Below are 26572 nucleotides of genomic sequence, written 5' to 3' on the forward strand. Positions count from 1 at the left end.
TCTCCTTCTGGCAGACCCCATTTGTCCTTGTGTGGTTGTGGCTCTTTCTCCCTGGGGCGCCTTGTTGCTCTGAGATCTCGGGGTACCTGGGTGGCCCTATTCGAGGGGGTCATCTAGGTCAAATATGTTAGGCAGAAGCTCCCTCAGCGAGACCCAGAACCGAAAGGCTTGTGGCCTGGAACCAGGGGATTAGCTCCGTGCCTCACGGCATCAGGCTGAGGTCTCCAGGCAGGGTGGCCGTGCTTCTGGGACAGGAGGCACTTGGGTGAAACATTCAGATGCTTCCCCTTGGGCCCGTCTTGCACACAGTCCTGGTGTTTGCCAGGGTGCTCCTCCTCTCTCTCTCTTACTTGAGCATATCACATGAGACATGGCTGGTCCTGCGAGTCTGGGAAACTCCAGTCTTCTCCAGGGGACTTGGCAGAGCTCCGAAGCTGATGGAGCCCGGAGTTTGTATGACGGCCCCAAGTGGAAGAGGAGCCGTGTTGATCCTGCAGCAGGTTCTGAGCTCCGATCTGTGGGCATAAGCCCAGCCCCATCCCAGCTGCCTGGGATCGGGGAGGCCTCCAAAATGATGTGCAGAATTTTGAATCTATGTCGTGGGGGAGAGAACAGCCACAGCTGTCACCTTCTCCAAGGCATCCCGTGACCCCCTAAAGTTCGGGATTATATCCAGGATGGAGGGCCATGCAAAGGACCTCTGGCTGCTTAGTACCCAGACTAGGAACATACCCCCTTTGGGCATAGACAATGTGTCCCCAAAAACAAAGGCATAAACATATGCTGTTAATTCTCAGGAGCCCGAGATCAAAGTAGAAGGAAGCTGAGAGATGTCCCAGTCCCACCAGCCCTATTGCTTTCCAGACAGATTACACGGTTCACTAGGGGTTGCCCAGGGAACAGAGTGGGGGTGGGGCAGGCTGCGGACCCACTGTCCTCGTCCATAGCATTCTCTGGCCTCTCCTGCCCATAACGTCCTCTCTGCAGTATCTGAAAGTTGAGTAACATCATAGCTAGGGGGTGAAATGACTGCTGAGATGATGTGGAATTGAGTTGAACAGACAGCCTTGACCTTTAAAGGACAGACCGCACCGGGGGAAGCACACTGAAAAGGTGCCCAGCAGTGACACGGCGACAGGTAGGCTCTTTGCCATGAGAAACGACGGGGGCCACTTAGGTTCAAACCGAGGGTGGTTGAGGGGAACTCATCCGTCTTCCAATTAACCAGGTTTTCTAGAAACAGTGGGATTCCAAGAGCTGCTTAAGAAAGCGATAGATTTCTGCATTGAATGAAGGTAAGAAGCCGGTAACCTCCGAACTTCAGCCACTCACGTGTCCCTCTGAACAGTTAGGAAGCCCTAGGAAAAGACAGAAGCCCGCAGGCGAGAGACCCAAACCACTCGCTGCCATCTTGGAGAAATTTCTGACTACTAGCCTGTGTCGGTCTGCATTAAGAAAAAATTATCAGTGGTCTGGCCATACTTGGTTCCTGAAAACAGCAAAGCCCTGTGCTCCCGAAAGCAAGCAGGAAGATTCTTAAGGCCTCCCACGGACTCAGAGACACGGGGTCTTCGCCAGCCAGAAAACCTGGGAGGTTCCCCTTTACTGCAGACGGTCTCCAACTCTGGGCAGCCGAAATGCTGCTCTCTCTTATCCTTCCACACAGGGTCATCTCCAAAGGAAAGACAAAAGGATTGGCCATAGGACAGGGCTGGTCTGGGTGCCGTGTGTCCTGAGGGTTAGGAGCCCAGGTATGAAATGCGACGGACAGGTAGGAAAGTAAGAAGAACCTTGGTGTTGGTGGGAGTCAAAACGATACCATTGACTCTGTGTGTGGGATGACCGTGTGCTAGGAAGTGGGTATGCTCCCACCTGGGTCCGCAAAGACACGGTGATACTGGTCCAAGGAGCCTTGCCCATCTGTTTGAGTTAGTTTTGAGGGAAGAAGTTCACCAGTTGCCAAGTAGACAGGAGACAGAGCCGAGTGAGAATCTGAATGGAGCGTCCTTAGGCAATCACCAAGCCTGGAGGTAGCTTTCTTTCCTCAGTTGAAAATGAGTAAAGAAAGACAACATTGCATAATCTGTGCCCCATTAAAAAATATATATACATTGAGGAATAAAGGGGAGGGAGTATCGTCGTGGAGAACATGTTTGAAAATGGACTACTGAGCGAAGACAGAAGATTTGAGAAAACTCCTTGTAAACCTCTGTAGAACTCGAGAATACACCATCTCCACCAAACAAGAACAGGAGACTGTTTAAACAAACAAGTCGAGAGGAAAGGCAAACAGAATTACACACACACACACACATATCCCAAAGAGATTTTATTAGGCGGACATAAAAAAGGCAGCTGAGTGGAATTCCCTGATTCAGGAAACTGCACATGGGAAGAAAAGGCTGTATTTCAAAACCAGTTGAAAACCCGGAACAATCCAGGACATAGGCTTGTTGTAGGAATCAGCTCAAGGCCGACTCCCTTGCAGTAGACCCCCCAATGCAAACAAGCAGGAGCCCCGTGGCCCAGTGCAAAATACGGTGCTCACTCCTCGAATGTCGTTGGGAAAGTTGTCTGAACATTTGGGAGAAAAAAGTCAATTCGATCTTACCTCACACTGTACACCAAAATAAATTTCAGATGGATTTAAAAGTTAAATATAAGAAGAGAAACAAAATAACAAAACAGCCTCAGAAAGGGCAAGGATTTTTCTAAACTTAAAAGAAATGGAGGAAGGTTTTTAAATGTTTGACAAGTTTAATTGTGTCAAAACTTCAGTTTCTAGGTTCCTAGAAGCACGGTGAATAGAATCTTTTTTTTTTTAAGATTTTATTTATTTATTTTTAGAGAGGGAACGGAGGGAGAGAGAGAGGGAGAGAGAGAGAGAAACATCAATGTTGCTGGGGGTTATGGCCTGCAACCCAGGCTTGTACCCTGGCTGGGAATCAAACCTGGGACACTTCGGTTCCCAGCCCGTGCTCAGTCCACTGAGCTATGCCAGCCAGGGCTTGGTGAATAGAATCTTAATGCATTTTGCAGCAAATACGACAAAGGACTGTTGTCATTCATTCACCCCGTGTGAGCTCTTCTGAGCCAGTCAGAGAATTCTCTGACAGACACCCTGTAGGAAACTTGAAGAGGGAGTAAGTCAAAGGAAGGTAGGTAGGTGGCCAGATAACCACATTAAAAAAAAAGTTAAATCTCAAAGATCATCACAAAGCCAAAATTACAATGTTTTTTGTTTGTTTTTTTTTTTACTTCTCTCACCTGTCCTTTGATAAGACCTGGGTACAATGTTTGAGGGAATAGTTTGCCAGTACATGTAGAGTCTCGGATGATTTGGCACCCTTCGATCCACTTCTAAGAATGCACCCTGAGGGGGAGAAGGAAATGTGGCGACTGTGTGGTTGTGCATGGAGATGATCAGTCACCATGTTATTCTGGAAGGTGAGGAATTGTAAACTAAGCAGACGGCCCCAACACAAGGTTCATTAAATCAGGTACCACGTAGCTGGATACTGGGATGTCAGGCATTTGAAATGCTTTCATAGCATGTCTGGTTATGTTGTAAAGACAGGACCTAAAACTGTATTTGTAGATATAAGCTCTATAAAAGAATAAATATTTCAAGCTACTTATACACAGAGCAAAGAGACTGGCGGTAAAATGCACCAATGTGCCAGCGGTGGGTCTCTCTTCCAGCAGAAGTATAGGTGATTTTAATTTTCTCCTTTAAACTGTATGTATTTAGAGTTTTGTACAATAAGTATACATTAGTCTTAAATAAGAAAAATATTTCTTGCGGGTTTTCAGTGTTGTTTGTGCAGAATCACACCAGTCTCTCAGTACCTGGAAACTATTCTCTCTTTCTCACAACCAGATTCAGTTTCCTTTCAGAGCATCGGGGTAGAGGACTTTAATAGGAATGTTCACTTTGCGCTGACTGGACAAGAAAAAGCGGTGGAGTGTTTATGATCTTTTCCCAGGGTCCGAGTGCTGCTCTCCTCAGCTCACCCCACAGCCGTCTCAGTCCGCTTTCATAAGTTTTACTCCAGCAGGACTTGGGTTGAAGTGTTGCTGACTCATGTTTTGGGGGATGTGAATGGCCACTGAATTCACTGAGTCAGAAATCACAGTCTTATCACCACGCAGTGAGACTCACCAATGAAACAGAACATTCCGCACGAAGGTCCGAAGGGTGAGATTACTTACGTCCCTGAATCCGGATTTTTGTATGGATTCTGTGGACGGGAACGGCCAAGCAGGTGTAGTTTTAGGAGCTCTCCGTGCTCCTGCCTCTGTCTTGGGCAATAAAGGAGCAAACATCACACACTTACGGGTCATGTTATATTCACATGGAAGAGATCACACCCAGAGTTCTCTGGATTTCATCCGCACACACGGCGTCGGCGGACGTGCCACGGCACAGAAAGAAGAGCCGGGTCTCACCAGACAGCCCCAGACCCCAGCTTGTTCACCAAATCTCGGTCTGGGGCCGCCCAGTCAGTAATTGTCCCTCGTTGCTGATGACAGCCTTGCATTTTACTCAAAATCGTGAGGATTTCTACATGGAAATTTTTTCCCCAAGAGTAAACTCCCCTTTTGGATGCATTTCTCCTGAAATCCGGAGCTCTGCCGTACATCCTTTAGTCTTTGCGGGCCCAGGGATCGTTTGTTCCCAGTGTTGAACGTGGCCTAGAAAAGTGTGCGACTCCTTTCGGGCCTGCCTAGATTCTCCACTGTGCAGCCTGGGAGGGTTTTCCTGGTCCAAGAGTCCCTCCAAATGGATACTTCATGTACTGCAACCAGAAGACGAAACGTTTGCAAGCTTTCCTGTCTGCATTAGCTCTTCAGCCAAACAAGAACCCATTGGACACTCACGGGTTTTGCCTTACCCTGTGCTCACCCTGGCGGTGAGGGATAGGGGCGGGGAGTGTGGGTATAGGGTTTGATGCAGAGCTGAAACTCCAGTGGGCTGGGCAGGCAGTAAATAGAAGGTCAGAGAAGATGGGTCTTATGCCAAAGTAAGGGCTAATGGTACTAAGCTGCATGGAGGGGTGTGCTTCTGCTGGCTCAGAAATGGACAGTATGAACCCAGGAGCACAGGACAGGTAGCCCGGAGCTCTGTGTATTTAGCAGGCAATTACTGAGTGGGAGTGCATACCACGGTGCTGGGCCAGGCAGTTTGGGCTCAGCAAGAGTATCAGCAAAGGGACTGCCTCATTGGTGTGGAGTGGGTCTTCGGGCTGTATAAACAGTGAATGTGATAGGTTGGGTGCAGTTAAACATTTAACATACATAACAACCAACCAGTCAGAACCGACGCCAGCTTTTAAGTCATGCCCCTGTGTAGTAGGTGAATGTGGACCGGAGGACAGCATCCCTAAAATGTAGATAGAATTGTTAAAATAACAGAACACAGGCTGCTGGCCTCGGGTCTGTATCTGGGAGCCTCAACAACACTGAGTCGTTCAGCTGCGACTCAGCCTCTCAGTTCTGACTTGTTCAGGAGAGAAGAATGTGACTTTTTGTTTCTCCCAGCTAAACAATCCTGTTGAATCAGCCTGATGAGTTCATGGTCAGCTCTCACCTAACCTAGCAACACTTCGGGGTTAATTTTGCCAGACTGAGCCCTACGGGCTAGTGGGTGCCCACTCGTATGTGCCCAGGCTCCAGCTGATGGAGAACAGCCGACGCTGCCCTGGACCGACCGCCGTACTGACAGCCACTTGTCCGTCCCCACTGCCATGACCTCTGCCGGGGGCTCCCGGGCTCCTGCGCGTGCTCAGCCACAGCAGGAGTCGCCCAGAGGAACACTGCCTGTTTCCCTGCACGCAGGTTCCGAAAGATGCGCTCCAGCCTCGGAGAGCCGGGCTTTCACGGCTCGCACAGCAGAGGTGCTCCCCCAGGGCTCACGTGTGCCCTCACACTGCCGTAGCAACCGCAGTGTTGTGTCAGAGGGCAGACGGCCTATGGAGAATAAAGAGTCCAGTCTGAAGTCTTTCAGGGTGGACACGTCACCAGAGTTAAAGCCCACGTGCATCAGGAATGTGACTTGGGAGCTGTGCCTCTCTGTGTCCGCACCCTCGGGCCAGCTGGGACCTGCCCAGTGTCCCTCTGTGGTGACCTTTTATGCCCGTCTGATGGCCTGTGGCCTCGCCAGTTCTAATCCTTCACAGGGTCCCGGGCCAACTTGTCTGCCATCACCTGTGACGTGCCCCCTCTGCCAGGGCCTGTGTGTCTGGGGGTTTGAGAGGCTCCGGCTCAGGCCCCCAATCCCAGAACCTCACACACTGCTAGACAGCTTGACCGCCCCCGAAGCATCTTGCGTGGAGGGAGTTCGGTAACTCCTGTTCCGGAAGCAATCTGTCAGGCCACCGGTTTCCCCGTCAACGTTCGGGGGGCTGGCTGCTGGCGCCGGGCGCAGAGCCGACTCGTGGTGACGGGAGGGAACTGGCAGCGTCTCCGCACAGCGTCTCCCTCGCAGCAGCGTCAGGAGAGGCCTGAAGTGAGGCGAAAACAGACCCTGAGAACAGGGTGTTCTTCCTCGTAACGTGACCAGGGAAGTGTAATCTAGAGGAAACACGAGAACTTTGTGGTGTGGCTGTGTTTCCACATGATTAGTAGCTTAGGGTGGGGGTGGGGGGCTGGAAAGGGTTTTACCCTTTTTCTATCTGGTCCAGCCCCCGGGCCACGTGCAGTGCAGCCCAGGCCATCAGGAGAGCAGCGTTCTCAGCAGGGCCGCCCTGGGCTCCGTAAGGTGCGTCCAAGTTGACCGGGAAGCGGACGGCCCCCTGCCTGTGCTCCTCTGCCAGGTCAGCTTTTCTGCATCCCTGCCCGCTTGGTGCACGCTCCTTCACGTCCCCATTTCCAGAGCAGCTGCTGCATAATTAAACAATGGCCCCATTGATGCCTTATCATGCTCCCTGTTTGCACTTGGCCTCTGGGTGGGCCCCACTGTGTCTGCCTGAAGGAGGTGGGATTGGCTCGCTGCAGCAGGTCAGGGCCAGACCGATGTTCCAGGGAGGAGGCTGCAAATCAGGTTTGTCTAGGAGCGAAGGCCACCGCACCAAAGAAGCCCGATGCAGCCTCGTGGGGAAAAGAAACCAAAGCACACGCACGAGACATCAGCCTCCGAAGGGTCCACTGAGACAGGAGAGAACAACAAAAGACTAGGGTGGGCTCCAGTTCCTTGTAAAACACATACCCTCTGTCCTCAACCCCGGCCCGGACCCCTCCCAAGTGTTAGGACCAGGTCAGAGTTCTAGAGGCTCAGATCAAAGCAGAAGGAACCCAAAGGAAGCAGAGTCCTAGGGAGGAAGCAGGGGCCCCTCTCCCCTGTCTGTTACTCCTCAAACTAGTCACTGGGGGCCTATGTCAGAGATCATGCAAGTGTGGCCTGAGGGCCAGATCTGGCCCACTGCTCGTGCCTTTTTACATAAAGTTTTGTTGGAACACGGCATGTTTATTTCTCAGCATATTGTCTCTGGCTTCTTTAACTCTCCAACAGCAGACTTGAGAACTTGTGCTGGGGGCTTTGTGGCAGAGCCTAAAACATGTCCAACCTGGTTCTTTCTAGAGCAGGTTTGCTCCCCTGTTCTACACTAACAGCCGTACCTGAACGCAGGGGCCGCCTTGGGAGGACCACGTAGAGGGTACTGCTCAGGCCCCAGGGTCAGACTCAGCTGTACTCTTGACCCCATCACTTACTACATGCCCAACCTTGAGTTAGTTAACATCTCTGTGCATCAGTCCCTCGTCCAGAAAATGGGCACATGACTGAATTTCACAGGACAAGTTGGGAGGATTAAGTGAGCAGGTACACTCAGGCAAATGGATATCTGTCGGTAAAGGGGCCTCTTGAGATACGAGCCACCCACCGTGAAGTTCACCTTTCAACGTGCCCAATCCAGGGGTTGTCAGCGCATTCACAAGACATTGCAGCCATCGCCGCTAATTCCAGATCATTTTCATTTCTCATCACCCCAACGAGACACCCCTCGATGGTGGGCTGAATAATGACCACCCCAAAATATCGACCCTCGTCCCTGGGATCTGTAAATTGCGACCTTATGTGAACAGCGGGAGGTGTGTCCCAGGGTCTTGGCTGAGGCAGGATGCCCCCCCAGGGGCCGTGCCATGGAGGAGGGGCCAAGCTCGGTTTGGCAGAGGATGAACATCTGATGAGCCCAGACCCTGCCCCGCGCCATTCTTTCCACTCCCACGTGGAGCTGGAGAATGCTGTTCTGACGGAAAACACACAGCCCCCGCCAGCAGGCTTCTCGCGGCATGCGCACCGCGGATATTTTCAGCATTCTTGTGGGGGAAACGAGCACGCTTTGGAATCGTTTGGGATACAGTCATGTGGTTTTGTGGGATGTCATCTCTGGTTTCGATACTTGTTTTGTGATCTGAAGCATCTTGACGTTTAGTGTGAGTTTGCCCGGCCCACTTTACACCCAGGGCAGCCCCCCTTGTCTCTCTGTGCTGTCCACGCGCCGTTTGTCCTCCAGTCAGTCTCCCACAAAGGGGTGAGAGGGACACAGAGTGCACTCCAAGCACCGTTCCTGAGTGTGAAGGGGCAGCGCCTTCCCTTGGGGCCCCTTTGGTGTTGTAGCCACTGGGTGCTCTTGGGCCCTGTGTCTTGGGGACATGGTGGCCTCACTGGAGTCAGGCACTAACCCATGTGTTCTCTGACAGATGTCAGCATGTGCCAGGGGCCCAGCTAGAGAGGCCACTGAGTGACCGAAACATCCCAGTATGCTAAGTGAGCTTAGATATGCACCCCAAGATCTGCACTCACATCTTTAAGCCATGTGCTTAGCTGACTGCGTTGATGGCACCCAAGCAGAAATGTGGTTGTATATACTCTTCGCCTTCCTTGCCACCGGGCCCCGCAGCACAGCTCGCCCCAGGGTGTGTTCCCTTCACCTGGCCGTCTTCTGCCATCCCCCTCCAGTGGAGGGGCGAGTGCTCTCTCCCCTTCCTCCCACTTCTCTCGGACAAACACCCTCACCCCCTCCTAGCCAAGGTCAACTTTACTGCCTAGCACAAGACTTGTTCAAGCCATTTTTATCCAAAAACAAGCACAAAGCTGCATTTTATGCAATCACACGCTAACCACAGTTTGGCTACCTGGTACCTTTGTGTAGTGAACAGGCAATAACACCTCTCCCTGCATCCAAAGGCCTCCATCTGCCAATGGGCTTGGGAATAGCACCTCTCTCTTATTGTAAAGAACTTAAAACAGCACCTGCCCCGGAGTAATCTCTCCAGGAATGCTGGGGAGATTGCCATCTCTGCCATCACCGCCATCGCCACCATGTTCATTCGCTCCCTAGAGCGTGAGGGACCTGGCCACGACCCCCCTGCCACGAGGGTCAGATCAGCCTTGCTCCGTGGACAAGTGAGAGATCACACACGCACACACCTGTCTCTGCCTTCTCGCTGGAGGCACACCCCTAGAAATATTGCCCATCGAGTTTCTCCGACATTACAGCTATATTTGAATGTGACTGTGTTTTTATAAGAAATTAACACGAGTCCAAAGTTTTTTGAAAGGAGGTGTTACAGTTGTCTAATAGTTATCAAAATTAATTCCCTGGCTTTGCTCAAAGGCGTGGTCACGGCGCTGGGCAGCCTCCGCCACTCTGTTCCCTGACGGTAAGCGACTGCAGGTCCTTTCTGGAGCCTGGCCTGTGGTCTGCATTAGCGGACCCCCTGGCATTTTTGCTTTTTTTTTTTTTTTTTTTTGGCTGTTGGTAACTTCAAACAGAGAAGAGTTTGTGTATTTTTTCTGTAGTGTCGGGAAACATAAGTTTTGCTTCCGTACGAGGCGGGGTAGCATTGTAGAATCTTGTTTACTCCTGCTGTTGCTGTTGAGCAAGGAGGGTGGTGGGAGGGGTCACCGGGTCAGCACGCACTGAGGAACCCTGGCTTTTGCAGCAAGCCCCCATTTTGAGCCTTTGTCCTTTTTGGCTTTCAACAGAAACCATGAACAAAGGTGCTCTTAGAGGAAGGAGAAAGGCACAAAAAATAGAGAATTCTTGTCTAAAACAAAGCAGATTGTTGGAAGGGCCATGCTGTCCTCAAATTCGGAGGCACTTGATTTTTACGCGTCACTGAACAACATCCGCTGCAGGCGCACTCCGCGATGGGCAGGGTCACTGTGGGTCATCGCGGGCAGATGCCTCCACAGGCAAAGGGGACTCAGCTGCATCCTCAGCAGAGCTTTCTGTTTGTGTGTGGTACACGAGTCTCTCAGCGCCTCCCAGTGCTCCGTGCCCAGCCAGAGGGCCCTGAAGCAGCCTCAGAGTGAGGTTCAAAGCCCCTGGCGTTGGAGTCAGACACAGGTTGGGTTCGTCGGTGTTGGCCTTGACCCAGCTTTTATGTTAGGGGGTGAGCTCACAGGTGTTTAGCATCCTTTATGCTAGGGACATTCTCTGGGTCATGAGACCACCTGGGCCATTCTGAATGGATCAAGGATTGCACTGATTTTTTTTTAATGTTTTTAATCCCAAGCTCTTTTGGAACAACGAAGAGCTGCCTGTTGAGCTCCAGCCTAACCCTGAGGTCTCAAAATTCCAGTGCTATATTAACTGCCCTTAAACATACTAGGTTTCTGCAGCCTGAGGAATCGCCCTGCCTCCTGGCCCAGACAGGAGACTGGGTGATGGCGGAGGTGGTGGTGATAACAGGGATGATAAAGATGGCAAACTCGCACTGACATCATGGGTAGTGATAACAGCAGGTGCTTCTGTAACACTTGGTTTGCTCCAGGTCCTCTTCTAAATGCTCTGTGTGTGCTAACTCATTTAGTCTTCCTAACAGCGCTATGAACACTACTGTTGTTCCTGTTTTACAGATAAACAAACTGAGAAGTGGGGTAACTTGTCCAACGTCATACAGCTAATAATTGGTAGAGCAGGGATTTGAACCCAGCTTCTAGCCACCATGCCACGCTGCCCCTGAGAAGCCAGCCACCATCTGCAGCCTCCATCCCAGTAGATGAGTCCTCAGACGCACACTAGGCAGGCACTCACCCGCACGTCTTCATGGGTCTAGCCTGCCTCTCCTCAAGAAAGCACGGGGGTGGCTGCTTCCTGCCCACCCGCCTCCTTCCTGCATCCTCATCTCCACTTTTCCTCATCAGGCATGCCCTTGGCAAGAATCCCTGGCTTCCTCCTAAATGTCAGCGGTTCTGTTTACCACAGGGCAGCTTTAATGCCGATTCCCCGGCCTGGCAAAGCTGCGCGGCCGTCCGAGCCCATGACAAGACAGCCCCTGTGCCTAAACGCTCTCGGAACTCGCACGTTCTGGGCGGCCTCGCCACCTCGGTCAGGCGTCTCCCAGCACCACCGTGGCGTTTCTCAGTCTTCCTGATCTTATGTGAATGGATTTTGTCCAGAAGCAATATCTTACACTCTCAGGGAGTTAAATACCTTTCAACCCAGGCTGGTTTTCCTCGCTGCTGGGCTTGATAGCTGGGCTTCCAAACAGGCACCTCAAGCCAACCAATAGTGAGATAGCCCATGTTCTGTATTTCTGTTAAAGTTCTGGAATCGGAGCAGACTTGCATTCTGAAACAGCAAACTCCATGGCCCAGACGTATTTGTTCCTCGGGCAGATGTGCCCCCACCGAGGCGGCGGCGGAACGGCTGATGAGATGCAAAGGGCAAGCACTCTCACCTCCTGCCTTCCTGCCCACACGCCCTCCCGGTGGGGCTCAGCCCCCCTGTGCACAGACCCCGGGGGCAGTGGGGGTGCTGCAGCCCGAGGGAGAAAGGCCGCTGTGTCCTCTGCTGCGGCATCTAGAGACCTCTGCCTTCGGAACTTGGGTTGGCACAACGGAGCTTTACCCTCCGCTCCCCAAAGAGCGTCCTTCCCACTAGTTCATTTATCAGAGCGGCGTGGTATTTTTTTCTCTCTTAATTCTGTGGGTCAAAGCAGTTTGGTTCTTACAGAAAATGAGAGACGAGAAATGAGCCGTGGGCCCCGTGCCAGGTCTGTTCTCGGACCTGCTGGCTCTCCGAGACTGAAACACCCCGCACCCTCACTGTCTCAGAATTGGCATCCCCCGCCTGCCCACCAAAGTACTTTCCCTGTGTGCACCGGGGCCACCGATGGGCTGTGACTATTGGTCGTACTTGAGATGATTTTAAAAAGTATTAAATTACATGGTAAGAAAGGTTTCCCATTTCAATTTTCTTTCAATCTAGAAAAAGACACTGCGGGGCTGGAATATTCTTAACACTCTCCGTCTTGTTAATTCCCCCTTTGTAACAACTGAGAGCAGGCCTCAGGCTGCTGTATCAGCCGGAAATAAGGAACACTGTTGGGTTGTCACTGTATTTATTTTTATGGTTATTTCCATTCATGGCAGACAATCCTGGTTTTCCATGTACCATAGTGATCCATTTTGAGTGATCGGTTTTTAAATGCTGCGTGTTCAAAAGTGAGTAGATTGGTCTGAGTCCTCAGATGATGCCATTGATGCCCATCCCAGGGCCATACTTTGGGAATGATGGCCAGGTGCATTGAGTGACTTCACATGACACTCAGCTGGGGAGCTTTCTCCGTGTGAACGGCTGGGCCTCAGCCCAGACCAGTTAAATCAGACTCCCAGGTGCTGGCGGGAGGCTGGAGCACACATCCGTCAGAACTCACTGAAGCATCCGGGCTTTTCCGGTGCTCAGCAGGGGTGGAGGCGCACTGCCCTGGGGTACCCAGTCCCAGCAACACCTACAGGGGCAGCATCTGACTCCACACTGCCATCGCATTTTCTCTTCGTTCTCTCTCCTGCCTCTGGCCCTTTTTCTCATCCACTTCCTCACTCCTTTGCTCTTCTCTCTCCCAGCTTCCCTCTCCCAGCTTCCCACACCTGCTCCTGTTAGTGGCACCCTCTGACACTGCTGCTTAAGGTAAGGCATCACTGGCACCTTGCCGTTGCAGCCACGTCAGAAAATTTCCACGTTGCATTGTTCTCCCCGGCATTTGCTTGCCAGTTCATAAGCTGTCGGTCCAGTTTCTGCACATCCCTTCGGGTTGTGTTCTCTGCCAGGAACTTGTATTAACAACAACAATCATGATCATTACCCGGCTCTTATGTGTGCCTATCACATTGTTCCAAGTACTTTGTATGCACGAACCTACATCACCAGAATCCAAACACAGGCAGCCTGGCCCCAGAGCCCGCATTCGGAGCCGATGAGACCCCACGTGCTCTGCCCCTCATCCCGATTGAGGTATTCCGGCATGCTGTTCTCCGTGCAATAAGAAATTGAAATTTGGACCCACCGCTTACTTCAATAATGTTTGGAATTGATAACTTCTTTAGATTTTTAGCTTAAATGCTAATGTCTCTATTGGAAGCCCACAGTTTTAAACCCTGTCGAGATGTTAACTCATCACCATTCAGAAGAGATCCGCCTCAGACGATCTGTGTGTGTGCTGGCTGTCGGCACCGTAAGTTAAAGATGACAGAGCTGCACCCACAGTTATTCTGCCGCCAGCACAACTCCGGGCAGCCTCAGTGGTCCTTGTGAGCTCACCCGGGATGCAGCCTCGGCGTCAGACATTTGGGGCTTTTTCTGCTGTTGGAAAGAATCTGGTTCTCCTCCCAGTGTTTAACTGAAGAGAGACCTTTGGCTCATTTCCATTCCTTGTGGGGAGCTTCATTACGCTCCCATTTTTAATCTTTGTGATACTTGGGTTGCTGCTTCAGGAGACTCGTCTTTTTCTGCATTGCATTAAAAACCTTCTGCCTGAGCTGAGGGGAATGCTCAGGCAGCCAGGTCCCCTGGAGACCTTCTCCCTCGTCGGAGATTTTGCAACTGTGGGTAGTGGGGGTGAGTGCGGACCACAGTGCCCCAGGTGCAGTGGGCGCTCACGTCGAGGAATTGTTTGTTCCCTCCTCCACTTTCCAGGCACGTTGTACATAATTCTGCTGAATTCTCCCGGCAGTCCTGTGCTGCCAGAACTATGCCCCGGGTCATCTGTCTGGACGGAGCGGTCGGAGGTTTCTGGTCCTCACCTCCTCTCCTGGTGAACACCACCTTGACATGCCTCTCATCAGCCCAGTGCTGACAACTGGGCGATGCGGTCAGTTCTCCTCTTTGTAACATTTAATCTTTCTTCCTTCTCTCTTCACAGTGCAAGATGCAAAAAATCTAATCCCCATGGATCCAAATGGACTTTCAGACCCTTACGTGAAGCTGAAACTTATTCCTGATCCCAAGAACGAGAGCAAACAAAAAACCAAAACTATCCGCTCCACACTAAACCCCCAGTGGAACGAGTCCTTCACGTTGTAAGTTTTGTCCTCTCTTCTCGAACCAGTGCCCTCCCTGCCCACCACAGAACTGCCTGCGTCGTGGTTAGCGATCCGAGGGGGGCTTGTCACAACTGCCCCTGCACATCACTTTGCTCCTGAGACTTTCTCAGACGACCGTCAGGGAGACAGCTGCTGTCACTCCCCGTTTGATGGACAGCAACCTGGTTTGTCAAGAAGTACATGCTGCCGGCCCCAAATTATTATCAATACCTACTCTGCACAGAAAGATTCTCTTACATTACAGATGATATAGAAATACTTCTTGCTGAACTTAGGGTCTTGTGAGGGTTAGGGGATGATGTAAGGCAAGGAAGGATCTGAATGACAACTTTTAAGAAATGGAATAAGTGAATAACATAGACACTGCTGTTGCCACTGAAATGGGAAGATCCTTACCTGTAAGCAGGGAAGACTTCTTGGAGGAGGTGGCATTTAAAGCAGGACTTGAAGGAATACAGGACTTCAGAGACAGAGCTGGTAGACAGGAAAGAAGGAAGGGGGTTACTGGGAGGAAGGATGGTGTAAGTAAGTCAGGGGTGGGAAGGCGCTGACTGTGGCTGCGCACGAACCGTGGTCCTCTTTGCAGACTCCCACACAGGGAGCCGTCTATCTGTGGGTAGACAGGAAAGGAGCTCTCGACCGCGTAGCAGAGAGGCCAGCAAGCCTGCCTCTGTAAAGGGCTGGACAGTAAATATTTCAGACTTTATAGGCAGACAGTGTCTGTTACAGGTACACAATTCTGCTGTTTTGGAGTCAAAGCAGCTGTAGGCAATATGTATGGCTATGGCCATGTCCCAGTAAAACTTTATTTACAAAAACAAGCAGTGGGCCGGATTTGGCCCATGGGTCACAGTTTGCTAACCCCTAGTCTAGAGCGCTGGTCACCTGGAGGCTGGTACTTTGTTGGCAGTGGGGAGTCACAGGAAGAGCATTGAATGTACTTTTTATTTTTTAACTGCAAGCTCACATTATGGGCATGGGGTGTCTCCCAGGAAACCATGGTCAGTGTAATGGCGTGTGTGTTTGTTTGTAGCAAATTAAAACCTTCAGATAAAGACCGACGACTGTCCATAGAGATCTGGGACTGGGATCGGACAACGAGGAACGACTTCATGGGATCCCTCTCCTTCGGCGTCTCAGAGCTCATGAAGATGCCGGCCTGCGGGTGGTAAGGAAGCCCATTGCCTGTGTCCGCGGCAGCCGAGGGCTGGTGGGCTCAGGACGTTAGAGCAGTGAGAGGTGTGGGAACAGGCTGGTTTGAGTCTAAAATGACCGTCGAGTGTGTGGTCATCTGGCGGTCATCTCCCTGCGGGATACATTTCAGAAACAGCTGGGCTAGAGGCTGCAGGAGGCGGGTCACTGGGCCTGGGGCCTTCACGCTTCTCTCCCCCGTCTCCGAAAGGTACAAGCTGCTCAACCAAGAAGAAGGCGAGTACTACAATGTGCCCATTCCAGAAGGGGACGATGAAGGAAACATGGAGCTCAGGCAGAAGTTCGAGGTAAGGACACCCAGGAAGTCACTGGGACCCCTTTCCTGGAGAAAGCTTAATAGCTTCAGACAGAGCCAGGCTTCTGAGGTCACCCTGCTGAAGGGAAAAAAGGAGTTTCAGTGTTGACCTTTCTTTTTATTTAAAATAAAAAAATGTTGCCTAGTCACTTCCTTAGCAAGCGGTTGACATGCTGGGTCCATTCTCATTTAGAGAATGGAAGCGTCCCAGAGAAGGCCATGGTTGATGTCTGCGTGAGAAATTGGTGTGCACTTCCTGGGGAGATGGGCGGGGTTCTGGGCGCAATGCTTTCTTAGGAAGGAAGGGCTCTGCTCCTTCCCTGGATGAAACATGGCCCGATGGCTGGGCCCTTCGGGGACAGGGCCCGCTCAGCCGGGTCGTGCAATGTCTAGCCTCCCAGGTTGTTCTTTCCCTGTCCAGCTCTGTCTCCCCCAAAGAGCTCACTAAATGTGGGTTTCAAATCCTCCCCCAGAAATCAGAGTCATGCAGTCTGAAGAAAGGAAAACATAAAAATAAAACACCCGAGCTTTTACAGCTCTGCCACTGTGTCAGTATTCGTCTGACAATAACATGGAAAAAATTTCAAATTTATCATTGGTTTGAAAATCTTGGCCAACAGAACATGCAGTGAATGAAGCTCTTAGGAGCTACGAAAAGGCCCTGGATGGTTGGAAATGACCTTGCTCCGTAATGCATTGTCCCACTAGAGCGGTTCATCTGCCTGAGAGACAAAACAAACCAGAACCTTAACTGCCATCTTCATGAACAGGGTGTCTGTGGTCCTTTAGCCTGCTCCCTGTTGTCTTTAAACAAAGCACAAGTGGTCTCTGAATCACAAACATAAAATACATGTTTGTTCATTTGTTCAATAGTGTTCCATAAATAAATAAAGTTAACAGTCCCTCCTGCATGGGCGGTAGCTGTGGGCCCTGCTTCAGGTCTCTTTGGAAATGATGCAGGAAGCTATTGAGACATGAGTGCGCGATAACCCCTGTGCGGGTCAGCAGTTTCCCAGGACCTCCCATAGTTGGTGTGCACGTCAGGGCTGCTGTCCTCACTCTGCCAGTGATGAGGCGCCCGGCCAGAGTCAGAGAAGAGGCTTCCGTAGAAGCAGCCTGAGGGTGGGTTAGTCCTTGTTCAGCAAACTTCCTGTGCAGGCCCACACGATAAATATTTTAGGCTTTGCAGGCCTGAGGTTTAAAGTAGTTACAAATTAGGAATCTCACTGCAGCTGCTCAGCTCTGCCTATGTAGCATGAAAGCGACCACAGGCAATATGGAAGCAAATGGATGAGGCTGTGTTCCAATAAAACTTTATTCACAAAAGCAGACAGCAGACCTGCTTGGCTCGTGGGCCACGGTCTACCAACCCCTAGCTCAGCCCACAGACTCCACAGTCAAATCCTGGCTCCTGCCATTAATGTTAACATCTGACCTCCCTGTACGTGTTTTCTCTGCGAACGGGAACAGTTAGCAGGATTGACTTAATGGTAGTGTTTTAAAGATTCAATTAAGTAGTCAGTAGGAAAGTCCTGAAAGCAACCTTATATACAAGTGGTTGGCTCTTATCATCATCATCATCAATATGTTTCATTGCAGAAACTGGGTTAGAGAAGGTATTGTTTTTGTTTTTTGTTTTTAATTTCCAAAGCTTCTCTAAAAAAAATTTTTTTTCATGTTGAAAGATGCTCTAAGAAGTGGGCATGGTCCTCGCCCTGTAGTCCAGCCACATTACCAAATAGAGGTGTGTTACTGAGAGCATTGCCGCCGTTCATAATACTGTTTGGGGGGAATATAGCCCCCTGTGCATTTAGATGGGTTTCTGTAACACAGTGTGTTTGTGAATTGGGAACTTTGTGTATCTGGCAATGAATGGATCAGATAATCGCTGGAGAAGATCGGGTTTAAGTGGTTATCGGGAGTCACTAGTCTCCTGCTGAGCCGGCATCTGCACCGACCACAATGCATGCTTTAGGGTCCTCATTAAAGACTCGAGGTGAGCACCCCTGAAGGCGTTTGCTGTCACCCACACCACGAATGAACACCTTGTGAGGACGGTAGCGGCTATAAGTTAACAACAAATGGCACAGTTTAGCACTGATTTTATTCACATGAAAGCTCAGGACTTCTGTTACGTCCATGCTGCCGTTTTGATCTTTTACAAAACCTGAGATCTGGACCATTCGCCTCTGGAGCTATGCCTAGGGAGCTAGGTGTGACACTCAGCTCCCCGGTTGGAAGAAAGGGGACCATCTTCTGGCCACGTCTTTTCCTTGTTTCAAATATTTCCGGAGGATGTTACTGTCATTTGTCCATTTACGTGGTTGTTGGTGAGCTTGAGCATGTTCGTGTTGTGTTTATCAGTCAGGTGATGCTTCCCCTGAGCCGTTTGGACCACATCTACCCCAGACTTGGGGTTGTCCCAGAATGAAGACGATGGGAGGAGGCTTGGGGGAGGAGGAAGGTGAGGCCAGCGACAGGATGACTCTCTGTCCCCTCCTCTGGAGCCCAGCCACTTTCTTCCCGGGCCCTGTTCCCACCTCTATCCCCTTCTGCTCTGATGCAGAGCCTCCCCCCGGGGCTCGACCCCTCGGCCCTACCTCGACTTTAACCAAGACCTTCTCCCCAATCCTGGTTGCCATAGACTCTATAGGAATCAAGCCACAAGGGCTGCTGGCCCTGGCCCTGGCCCTGGCCTCCTCAGGCCAACAGCACCTGGGCATTAGTTCAGGGGTCTCTTCTCCCTTCCTCGCTTTTTAAATTTCTGTGTTCAACAAAATAAAACCTAAATTCCCTCATTTTACTCCCGATCCCAATCACTGCTTCTGATTTTTACTTTGATGACTCTGTTAGCTACAAATGGACTCTAAACGAACTCACTTCCTCCTGTGGGGTTGCTCATCTCCGCCACATGTTGTTAACAGTTATTGGAGATTCTGATGCAGGAGTCGGGCCTTTCCTTAAATGAGGTCATGCCATTCTGTTTCACTGATGGTCCGGCTTTTCATTGTTGTCACTGTTTGTTTCTGATCACTCATAAAATAGAACAAATAAGCTAAAAGCATGTGAGCCCTTTTCTGTTCTTACCATTAACTGTCACGCTTGCCTGCTACCGTTGCTTTGCTCCAGGGTGTTAAAACCTAATGTTGCCTTGGCTGGCGTAGCTCAGTGGATTGAGCACGGGCTGCGAACCAAAGCATCTCAGGTTCAATTCCCAGTCAGGGCACATGCCTGGGTCACAGGCCACAATCCCCAGCAACTACACATTGATGTTTCTCTCTCTCTCTCTTTCTCCCTCCCTTCCCTCTCTAAAAAAATAAATAAATAAAATCTTAAAAAAAACCCTAATGTTAAAAAACGTTAAAGATAAAGAAAAACAGATGTTAAAGAGCAACACAGACACATCTGTATCTGCCACGAAATCATCACGTTGTCAGAAAACAATAAAATGAAGTAACGTTCCATGGGGGTGCTGGCAGATGATGTGTCACAAATCACTCTTTGGGGCATCAGGATTCAAGAAAGCAAGAAGAGTTTATTCAAACTGCAGTGTCAGTTGAAACGTGGGTGAGCTGTCTGTAGGGAAGTACAGGCACACCTGGGAGATACTGCGGGTTCAATGCCAGACCCCGCCACAACACCAGCTGTAATCTTTTTGCCGATGGCGGGTCTTCTTGCCTTCAATTTGGAAAATATGCAACATCTGTGAAGTGCAGTGAACCATGGTGTGCCCGTACCTTCTGAGTTCTATAAAGAGGGAAGTGTACGATCAAGCGTGAAGTACGGGAACTGCCCTTGGAGCGTGGTCTCGACGACTCCTGCCTTGCCACCCCTTCCCTGGAGCAGGGGTGCAGCGTTGGGGGGGACAGTGACGTGACGGACGCAGCAGTGATGATGGGGAGCAGCAGTGAGTGCGGGCTGAGCTCCCGGCAGTTTCCATGCCGAGCACTCATGCCACTTTCGTTGGGGAAGTGCTGCTGCGCCTGGCGAAGGGCCCCTGGAGCCAGCGCCACTGGGGTTCGAGTCCTGGCTCACCCACCTCCAGCTGCATGAACCTGAGCCAGTCACTCAGTGCTGCACTGTGGTGTTCTGGAAGGGCTGTGCAATTTGGAATAATTAGCTGTAGGTTCACACCCAGGCTCTACGACTTACTAGCTGGTGAGCTTGGGTAAGGTTCTTTTTTTTTAAGACTTGGGTAAAGTATATTTATAAGTGCAAAAGAGATGCTACCGAGAGGTATTTTAGAACCCTGTTTGACGTGTTAGAAATTTTGTCTAGGAATCATTCCTGAGAATGGACCCTGGTCAGTGGTCCCAACATTCACAGCTTTTTGGAGCCTGAAGCTTAATTTGGATTCTCCTGTCTCGATGGTGTTTTCAGCTGTCGGGCTTCCCAGTTTGGTTCTGTTTCGACTTGGTCTTCTGTGTCCCAGGGCACACGGGAGGGGCTTCACAGTTGTTTAAACTGGGGCTCACCTGACTGGCAGCTTCGGCCTGTCCGAAGGACCAGCCCGCCACCCTTGGCTTGGTGCTGGCCTTTGAGCCACCCATGCCGTGCCCCAGAACCCGAAGTCGACCCCTCACACTGAGTCTCATCCCCTCACTCACTGACCGTCGTCAGCCTTTGCACCTGACTGCACACCCAGCCCTTCTCTTCAGGGGGTGGAGGGAAGCCAGAAGTCTGCCCATTGGCTCGGCTGGCCTGGGGGAGCCCAGCCTGTCCACCTCTTGGGACTCGACTACGTAGCCAGCCAAATAATCACATGATGCTGAATCCCCAAGAGTGAATAGGCCTCATTTTCTCTTACTTTGAAAACCCTCAGGGGCCGCACTGCCTAGGTCAGGAGCCTCTGGCCCCATGTGCCTGTGTAGCACTTGAAGGTGGCCAGTCCGAGCTGAAACACACCACAAGTATCAAATTCACACGGGCTTCCACGACTCAGTAAGGAAAAGAGTATAAAATGTCATGTCTGTGATACCTGTTACATTGGCAGTGTACTGAAAAATATTTTTGATATATTGAATAAAATATATATTTAATAAATCTATTCATATCGGTAAATATATTAATAAATACTAAATATTGATATTTCATAAAGATTAAATATCTACTAAATGATATTTAATGTATAGTAACTATTGGCATTAGTAGATATATTAAATGTTGGTATTTAATAAATATTAACTATTAATGAATATTAAAAACTAACAAATCTATTAGTAACTATGTCATTAATTTATTAAAATCTAATAAATATAGAATATTAGTGAATACAATATAAATATCAATATGAAATAATATATTAAATAGATTGAGTTAATATTTAATGAACATTATATTAGTACTAAGCCTAATATTATTAAACATAGCAGTAAGCAACATCATTGTTGAAATTAACTTTACCTGTTTGGTATATATTTAACGAGGTTATTGAAAAATGTGAAATTGCATGTGTAGCTCACATTGCATTTCCTCTAGACCGGGCTGGTGTCAGCCCTTCCACCCAGTAAGAAAAGTAGTTTGCTGCGGGGGTGAGGGGGCGCTGAAATGTAAAGCCCATGACTTTCTAATATATTTTTGCTGGGCTTACAAATCATTTGTCTACAAGAAACCTGGACTTCAGAAAGTAGATTCCCTCTAGCTTCTCAGCCTGTTCCTGGGCCTAAGGAGTCGGGTTTTGCACGGCCGAGTAACCGTGTTAGAGACAAGGATGTGACGCCGCTGGGATGAGGCTCGCACTGCCCATTCGCTAACAGCACACACTTCAGTCACAGCCCTGGAAGTCCCAGCGCAACCCACTGCGTGCCCGGGAAGCTGCGCGCAGAGGGGGTCTGCCCTCCCTCCAGTCGGACATCCGGGACTCCGGTACACGTGTCCCCTGAGGGCTATGGGCCCATGAGCTGTGTTCGTCGTAACAGGCATTTTGGAAATAGGTGACACGAACCTTCTATGGCTGAAATGTTTTATCGGAAAGACTTGTTTGAATAGATTCCACAGACTATCCATCGGTCAGACTCTAAAACTGGATTATCAACAACTTCCGTCAAAATAATGTGATGTCTGTGACTTTGCAGTCTCTGTATTTGTCACCATTCGGAACCACGTGAGGGCCTCAGCACAAAGAAGCCACAGTGGAATTGATGATGACGATGGCCCATTAGCCTGAGCTGCTTTGCAGGGCTGGTGATGCAGGTCCGGGATCTACTAGAGGGACCTCCCTGGAGCCTGCAGCTGCCCGAAGATCACATCGATAGCTCCTTTTATTTATTCTGGGGGGACACTTTGAGATTATTCCTACTGCTGACTAACAAACTAGTGTGGCCCAGTTATTATTACAGTTAAGGCACTTAAATAACGTGCATGACACGCTGTTGCTAGGTTCTATGTGAAAAGGGCAAGCACGCACTTTTCCCTTTATCATTATTGAAATTGGATTTTCCAAAAGCTTCCTTCCACTGTCTTTGAAGACTTTATCTAATTCAGAAGGCTCCTGTCTTGATGGGGGGAAATAGTTCACTGGAGACCCGCAGATAAATTGAAGCTATTTGTTGATTTGATCAGGTCTGCTACTGTTACTATGGAAACTGAGTACTTTCCAATGACTTTTGGACACTAAACAGAAAATGTGTATTCCCACTATGGAGTCCACCTTTCCCCCCCCTCCCTCTCTAAATAGCTTTAATCACTCACTTCTGAACTGTGTGCTGGTGGGGGGGACCTGTAAGTGTGCATCTTTGTACTTCAGTTCTGTCTTGGAAGCAAAATCTTTTTTTTAAAGATTTTGAGCAGAGTAATATTTTATTTATTTAAATATTTTATTTATTTATTTTTAGAGAGAGGGGAAAAGAGGGAGAAAGGGAGAGAAACATTGATGGAAGAGAGAAACATTGATAGGTTTCCTCTTGCATGCACCATAACCAGGGATCGAACCGGTGACCCTCGCCATGTGGGAAGACACCTAACCAACTGAGCCACACTGGCCAGGGCCAGATACAACATCTTAAACTGAAACAGGACAAGGTTTAATGTTGGACATCATTTCACGCACTCCTTACACCCTTGTCCACTGAGGTCGATACTGCCGCTTGGCCGAGCAAACTCAAAGGCGGGCTCTGAGAGCACCTGCGGTTTCCATGAGCCTGTGAGGGAGGGCGAGTGCGCTCTGCCACAGCACGGGTGATGTGTTTTTTTTGTTCAGCTTATCTTAGGGAAATGGCTTTGTTGAGAAACAAACAAAAAAAGGTTGCATATTCCAGTTGTCTGTTTCTTCCTCGTGAATTCCTGAAATGACATAAAAAGCTTTGAGTTTATAGCTACGGGGGTGGCCATGTGGGTGGATGTTGGGCAAGCCTAATATTAAATGTTAGAAGCAGCTGGCCCTGGTACCCAGAGAGGATTAGCAGGTGCCAAGGATGCTTCTCTCCGTGGGGAAGGAATTAAAAGGAAGGAAGGTAGAGCCAATGTCCATTGTCACTAACACAGACAGGCCAACCAGTCACTGACCCAGGTCTTTATGGCTCTATCTTACACAGCTAAGAAGAAGTTACAGCCCCTAAAAGAGAAAAGCCTAGAATAAGGTTATACCATACAGAATGAGGTGTGCTAGCTTTTCCCAGGAGTTTGTCCTATAAAGCTTTCGGACTGGGGGTCTCTAGAGAGCTCAGTCCCAAGATCCTGAACCCACTGGGTATTTTGCAAAAGGAAGCTCCGACCACCCTGGGGCTCCAGGTCCTTGCGACTCGAGCGTGGAGCATCAGACACACCTGGGAGCTCATTAGAAGTGCAGATCCCTGGACCGCATCCTCCACTTCCACCGAGTCAGCATCTGCATGTGAACATTCTCCGGGTGACCCCTGTGCCCGTTTCAGTTTGAGAAGTGCCGGTCCAGAGGACGTGACCTGCTGGCTAATGAAAAGCAAACTCCGATTCTGTGGTGGCCGTGCAGGCCGTGAGGACGGACTCCGTCTGGCCCCGATGTCCGACTTACACAGGGCGGGGATCACAAGCAAGCAGGCACCTGTGGTTTATGACTTGTGACCTAAGAAGGGTTTTACTATTTCTAAATGGTTGAAGAAATCAAAAAGGATATCACTTGTGACACTTGAAAATTAGATGAAATGCAGATGTCAGTGTCCACAAATGCAGTTTCATTAACAAGCCGCGTCTGTGTGTGTGCTCACCGATCGTCTGCTTTCCTGCTACGGCGGCAGAGTTGAGTCATTGCAGCAGCGACAGGGGGCACCCAGGAAGCCTGATGTGTGCTGTCTGGTCCTTTACAGAAGATGGTTTCTGACCCCTGGAAGAAGGGAACAGTAGGAGGAGAGAACTGGGAGGTGTGTCTCATCTGTGTGATGAGAAAACAGAAGCTCTGAGGGGATTTAGTCCAGCTAGTCCCCCGCAGGACCGGTCTGTGTGGGATGACGCTTCTCTCATTTCTGGTGCCCAGCCCCCCTCCTGGTGACACCAGGTCTCCCCCCCACACACACACCCACAGACACATGCTCTTTCGTGCATCTCAGTGCTTGCTTATGTTCTGTGGGAAAGACCCTCCCTTCTCCTCCACTTCCCTCTGTCTCAAGCTCTTCGAATCCCAGCCACACCTTTATGTAATCCGGAAGGCTTTTCCACTGGGCTGACATTTCCTTGTGCAAACTGCTCACTTGCTGGACACACCCGCAAGATTTGCCACCCTCCTGTTTGCAGACAGAGCACCCTGGGTGGTGCTCTGAATGCTTTGAAATCTGAACCTCTGGCCCCGGGGGGGGGGGGGGGGGGATGCACCTTTCACCCCGCTGTCCTCGGCGTCCCAGCAGAGGACGCCTGCCCTTGTGCAGCCCAGAGTCTTCCTCTCCTTGTCTGCCCACATCCCTCTAGCAGTCAGGCAAAGCTCTTGCAGATGGACCAGCTCCTTTCCCACACTTTTTGCAATTACAGAAATGGGTAGTTCTGGAAATTTCCGGCTGGTGAGTGTTGCATCTACTCTGTGTCAAGCACAATTGCTGGGGACAAAGAGTTAAGGCACGAACCTTGTTCTTAAGAATGTTGCGGAGTAGTGTAGGGGATGTGAGACCGTTGATCCCCGCTCTGGGTAATTATTCCTGCCTGAGGGGTTCGGGCAGACTGAGCGATTCTATCAGGAAGGTGCAGGGAAAATGTCAGGTTACCTTTCCCTTAAGGTTCTTTCCAAGATTCCTATAAGGATGTTTTTGTTGCTATTGTTAGTTCCCTTTCATCCTGACGTGGATTAAGATCTCTAGCCTAAAATAGAGCTTTGGGATTGGAATAAAATGGCCTATTTTGAGAACAATTATAAATAAATTTGTGATTACAGATTTAAAGGACCATAATTACAAGATGCAATGGGAGATCATCTACCCGCACCTATTCAGAGAGATGTGAGATTCACAATCTGACCAGTGTCCTGTCTTAGTAGGCAAAGACTCCCGAGCACAAGGCATCGTCTGTTTGTCTCTGGTCGTCTGTCTGTGCAGGCTCAGGGGTGCTGCGACCCTTCCAGGCCGTGGAATGTGGGTTCTGGAAGTCAGCCTCTCTCTCAGACTTCTCCCGGAAGCTGGCGCGCACACTGGCTGAACTTGGAGGGATGGTCCCGTGACTGCTTGTATGGAATTCTCCATTAAGATGGTTTCAACTTCATTTTTTCCGCATTAGTATGTGAGAAAGTGAAGTTACCAAGTTATGATGAGTTATTTTAGGCAGAGGTTGGAAGGTGAAAAGAGGTGTGTCTGAAAAACAAATCCTGTTTACCTGGCATTCAGTCAGCCAGGATGTGGTTGGTTAATCAGCTGCCTGGCCAGTTTCTGTTTCACCAGCAACCTTGGGCACTTCAAGATGCTGAATAGCCCTCTGAATCATCAGGAAAAGAAATTTGGCTACAAATAGTTTAAATGGCGAGTGGATTTGGTTTTATTCTCATTCATGTAGCAGTGGCAGTCTGTGTATAAAAATGACCAGGTAACTAGCTGTGTTCAAGCTCAGACACTTGGTTAACCAAATACTCCATGACTCCATCATGTGGATTGGCCAGAAGCAGGAGAAACATCCACGAATGGGGTGAAGCGGTTGACGTGATGCCCTGTGTAGCCACGAGGAAGAAGAGAGAAGGGCCTTCACTCCTCTACAGGGGAGAGTTCCTATCCTCAGAGGGCTGGTGCTCATCGAAGAGTTGCCTCATCCCATGCCTTCCGTCTGCATTGTATTTATTGATTATTTTTAGAGAGAGAGAGGAGGGAGGAGAGAGACACTTGTTGATGTGTTGTTGCACTTTTTTATGCAATCATTGGTTCATTCTCACATGTGCCCTGACTGGGAATCAAACCCACAACCTTGGTGTATCAGAACGACACTCTAACTGACTGAGCTACCCAGCCAGGGCTTCCTGTCTGCATCGTAAATGTGACTGGTGGCCTGTGGTTCTCCATCTTTATTTTCTCACAGTGCTAATCGTTTTCCTGCATGGCTAGCATTTCCCCTACTAACCCAGCAGCTTTCTCCTTCCCCTGTCTCTCACAGTGCTGTCATGGCCACTTCTTAAAGGTGGTTCTGCCAACACTCCTTCCACGAAACGTCCACCCTGGTTTGTGTGGCTTCCAAGCCTGAGCCCCGGCCACGCCGTCCATGCTTAAAGATGCACTGTGTGTTCCAGGAGCTCGAACCCCATGCCCACCTGTGTCCTAGTCTGTGTGCCCTGAGGCCACAGCCCCCCAGTGGGGGAG

General features: G+C 50.0%; 1 protein-coding gene across 1 annotated transcript in view; it reads left to right on the forward strand.

Moving 5' to 3' along the window:
- PRKCA (protein kinase C alpha) overlaps positions 1-26572 on the forward strand; it is a 356244-nt gene that overhangs the window by 266635 nt on the left and 63037 nt on the right. Inside the window, exons 6-8 of the mRNA XM_028520046.2 lie at positions 14152-14308; positions 15366-15500; positions 15735-15831. Of these exons, the coding sequence (XP_028375847.1) occupies positions 14152-14308; positions 15366-15500; positions 15735-15831 (389 nt within the window). The remainder of the gene's footprint in view (positions 1-14151; positions 14309-15365; positions 15501-15734; positions 15832-26572) is intronic.

The sequence above is a fragment of the Phyllostomus discolor genome, chromosome 8 (genome assembly GCF_004126475.2).
Source record: "Phyllostomus discolor isolate MPI-MPIP mPhyDis1 chromosome 8, mPhyDis1.pri.v3, whole genome shotgun sequence".
NCBI lineage: Eukaryota > Metazoa > Chordata > Mammalia > Chiroptera > Phyllostomidae > Phyllostomus > Phyllostomus discolor.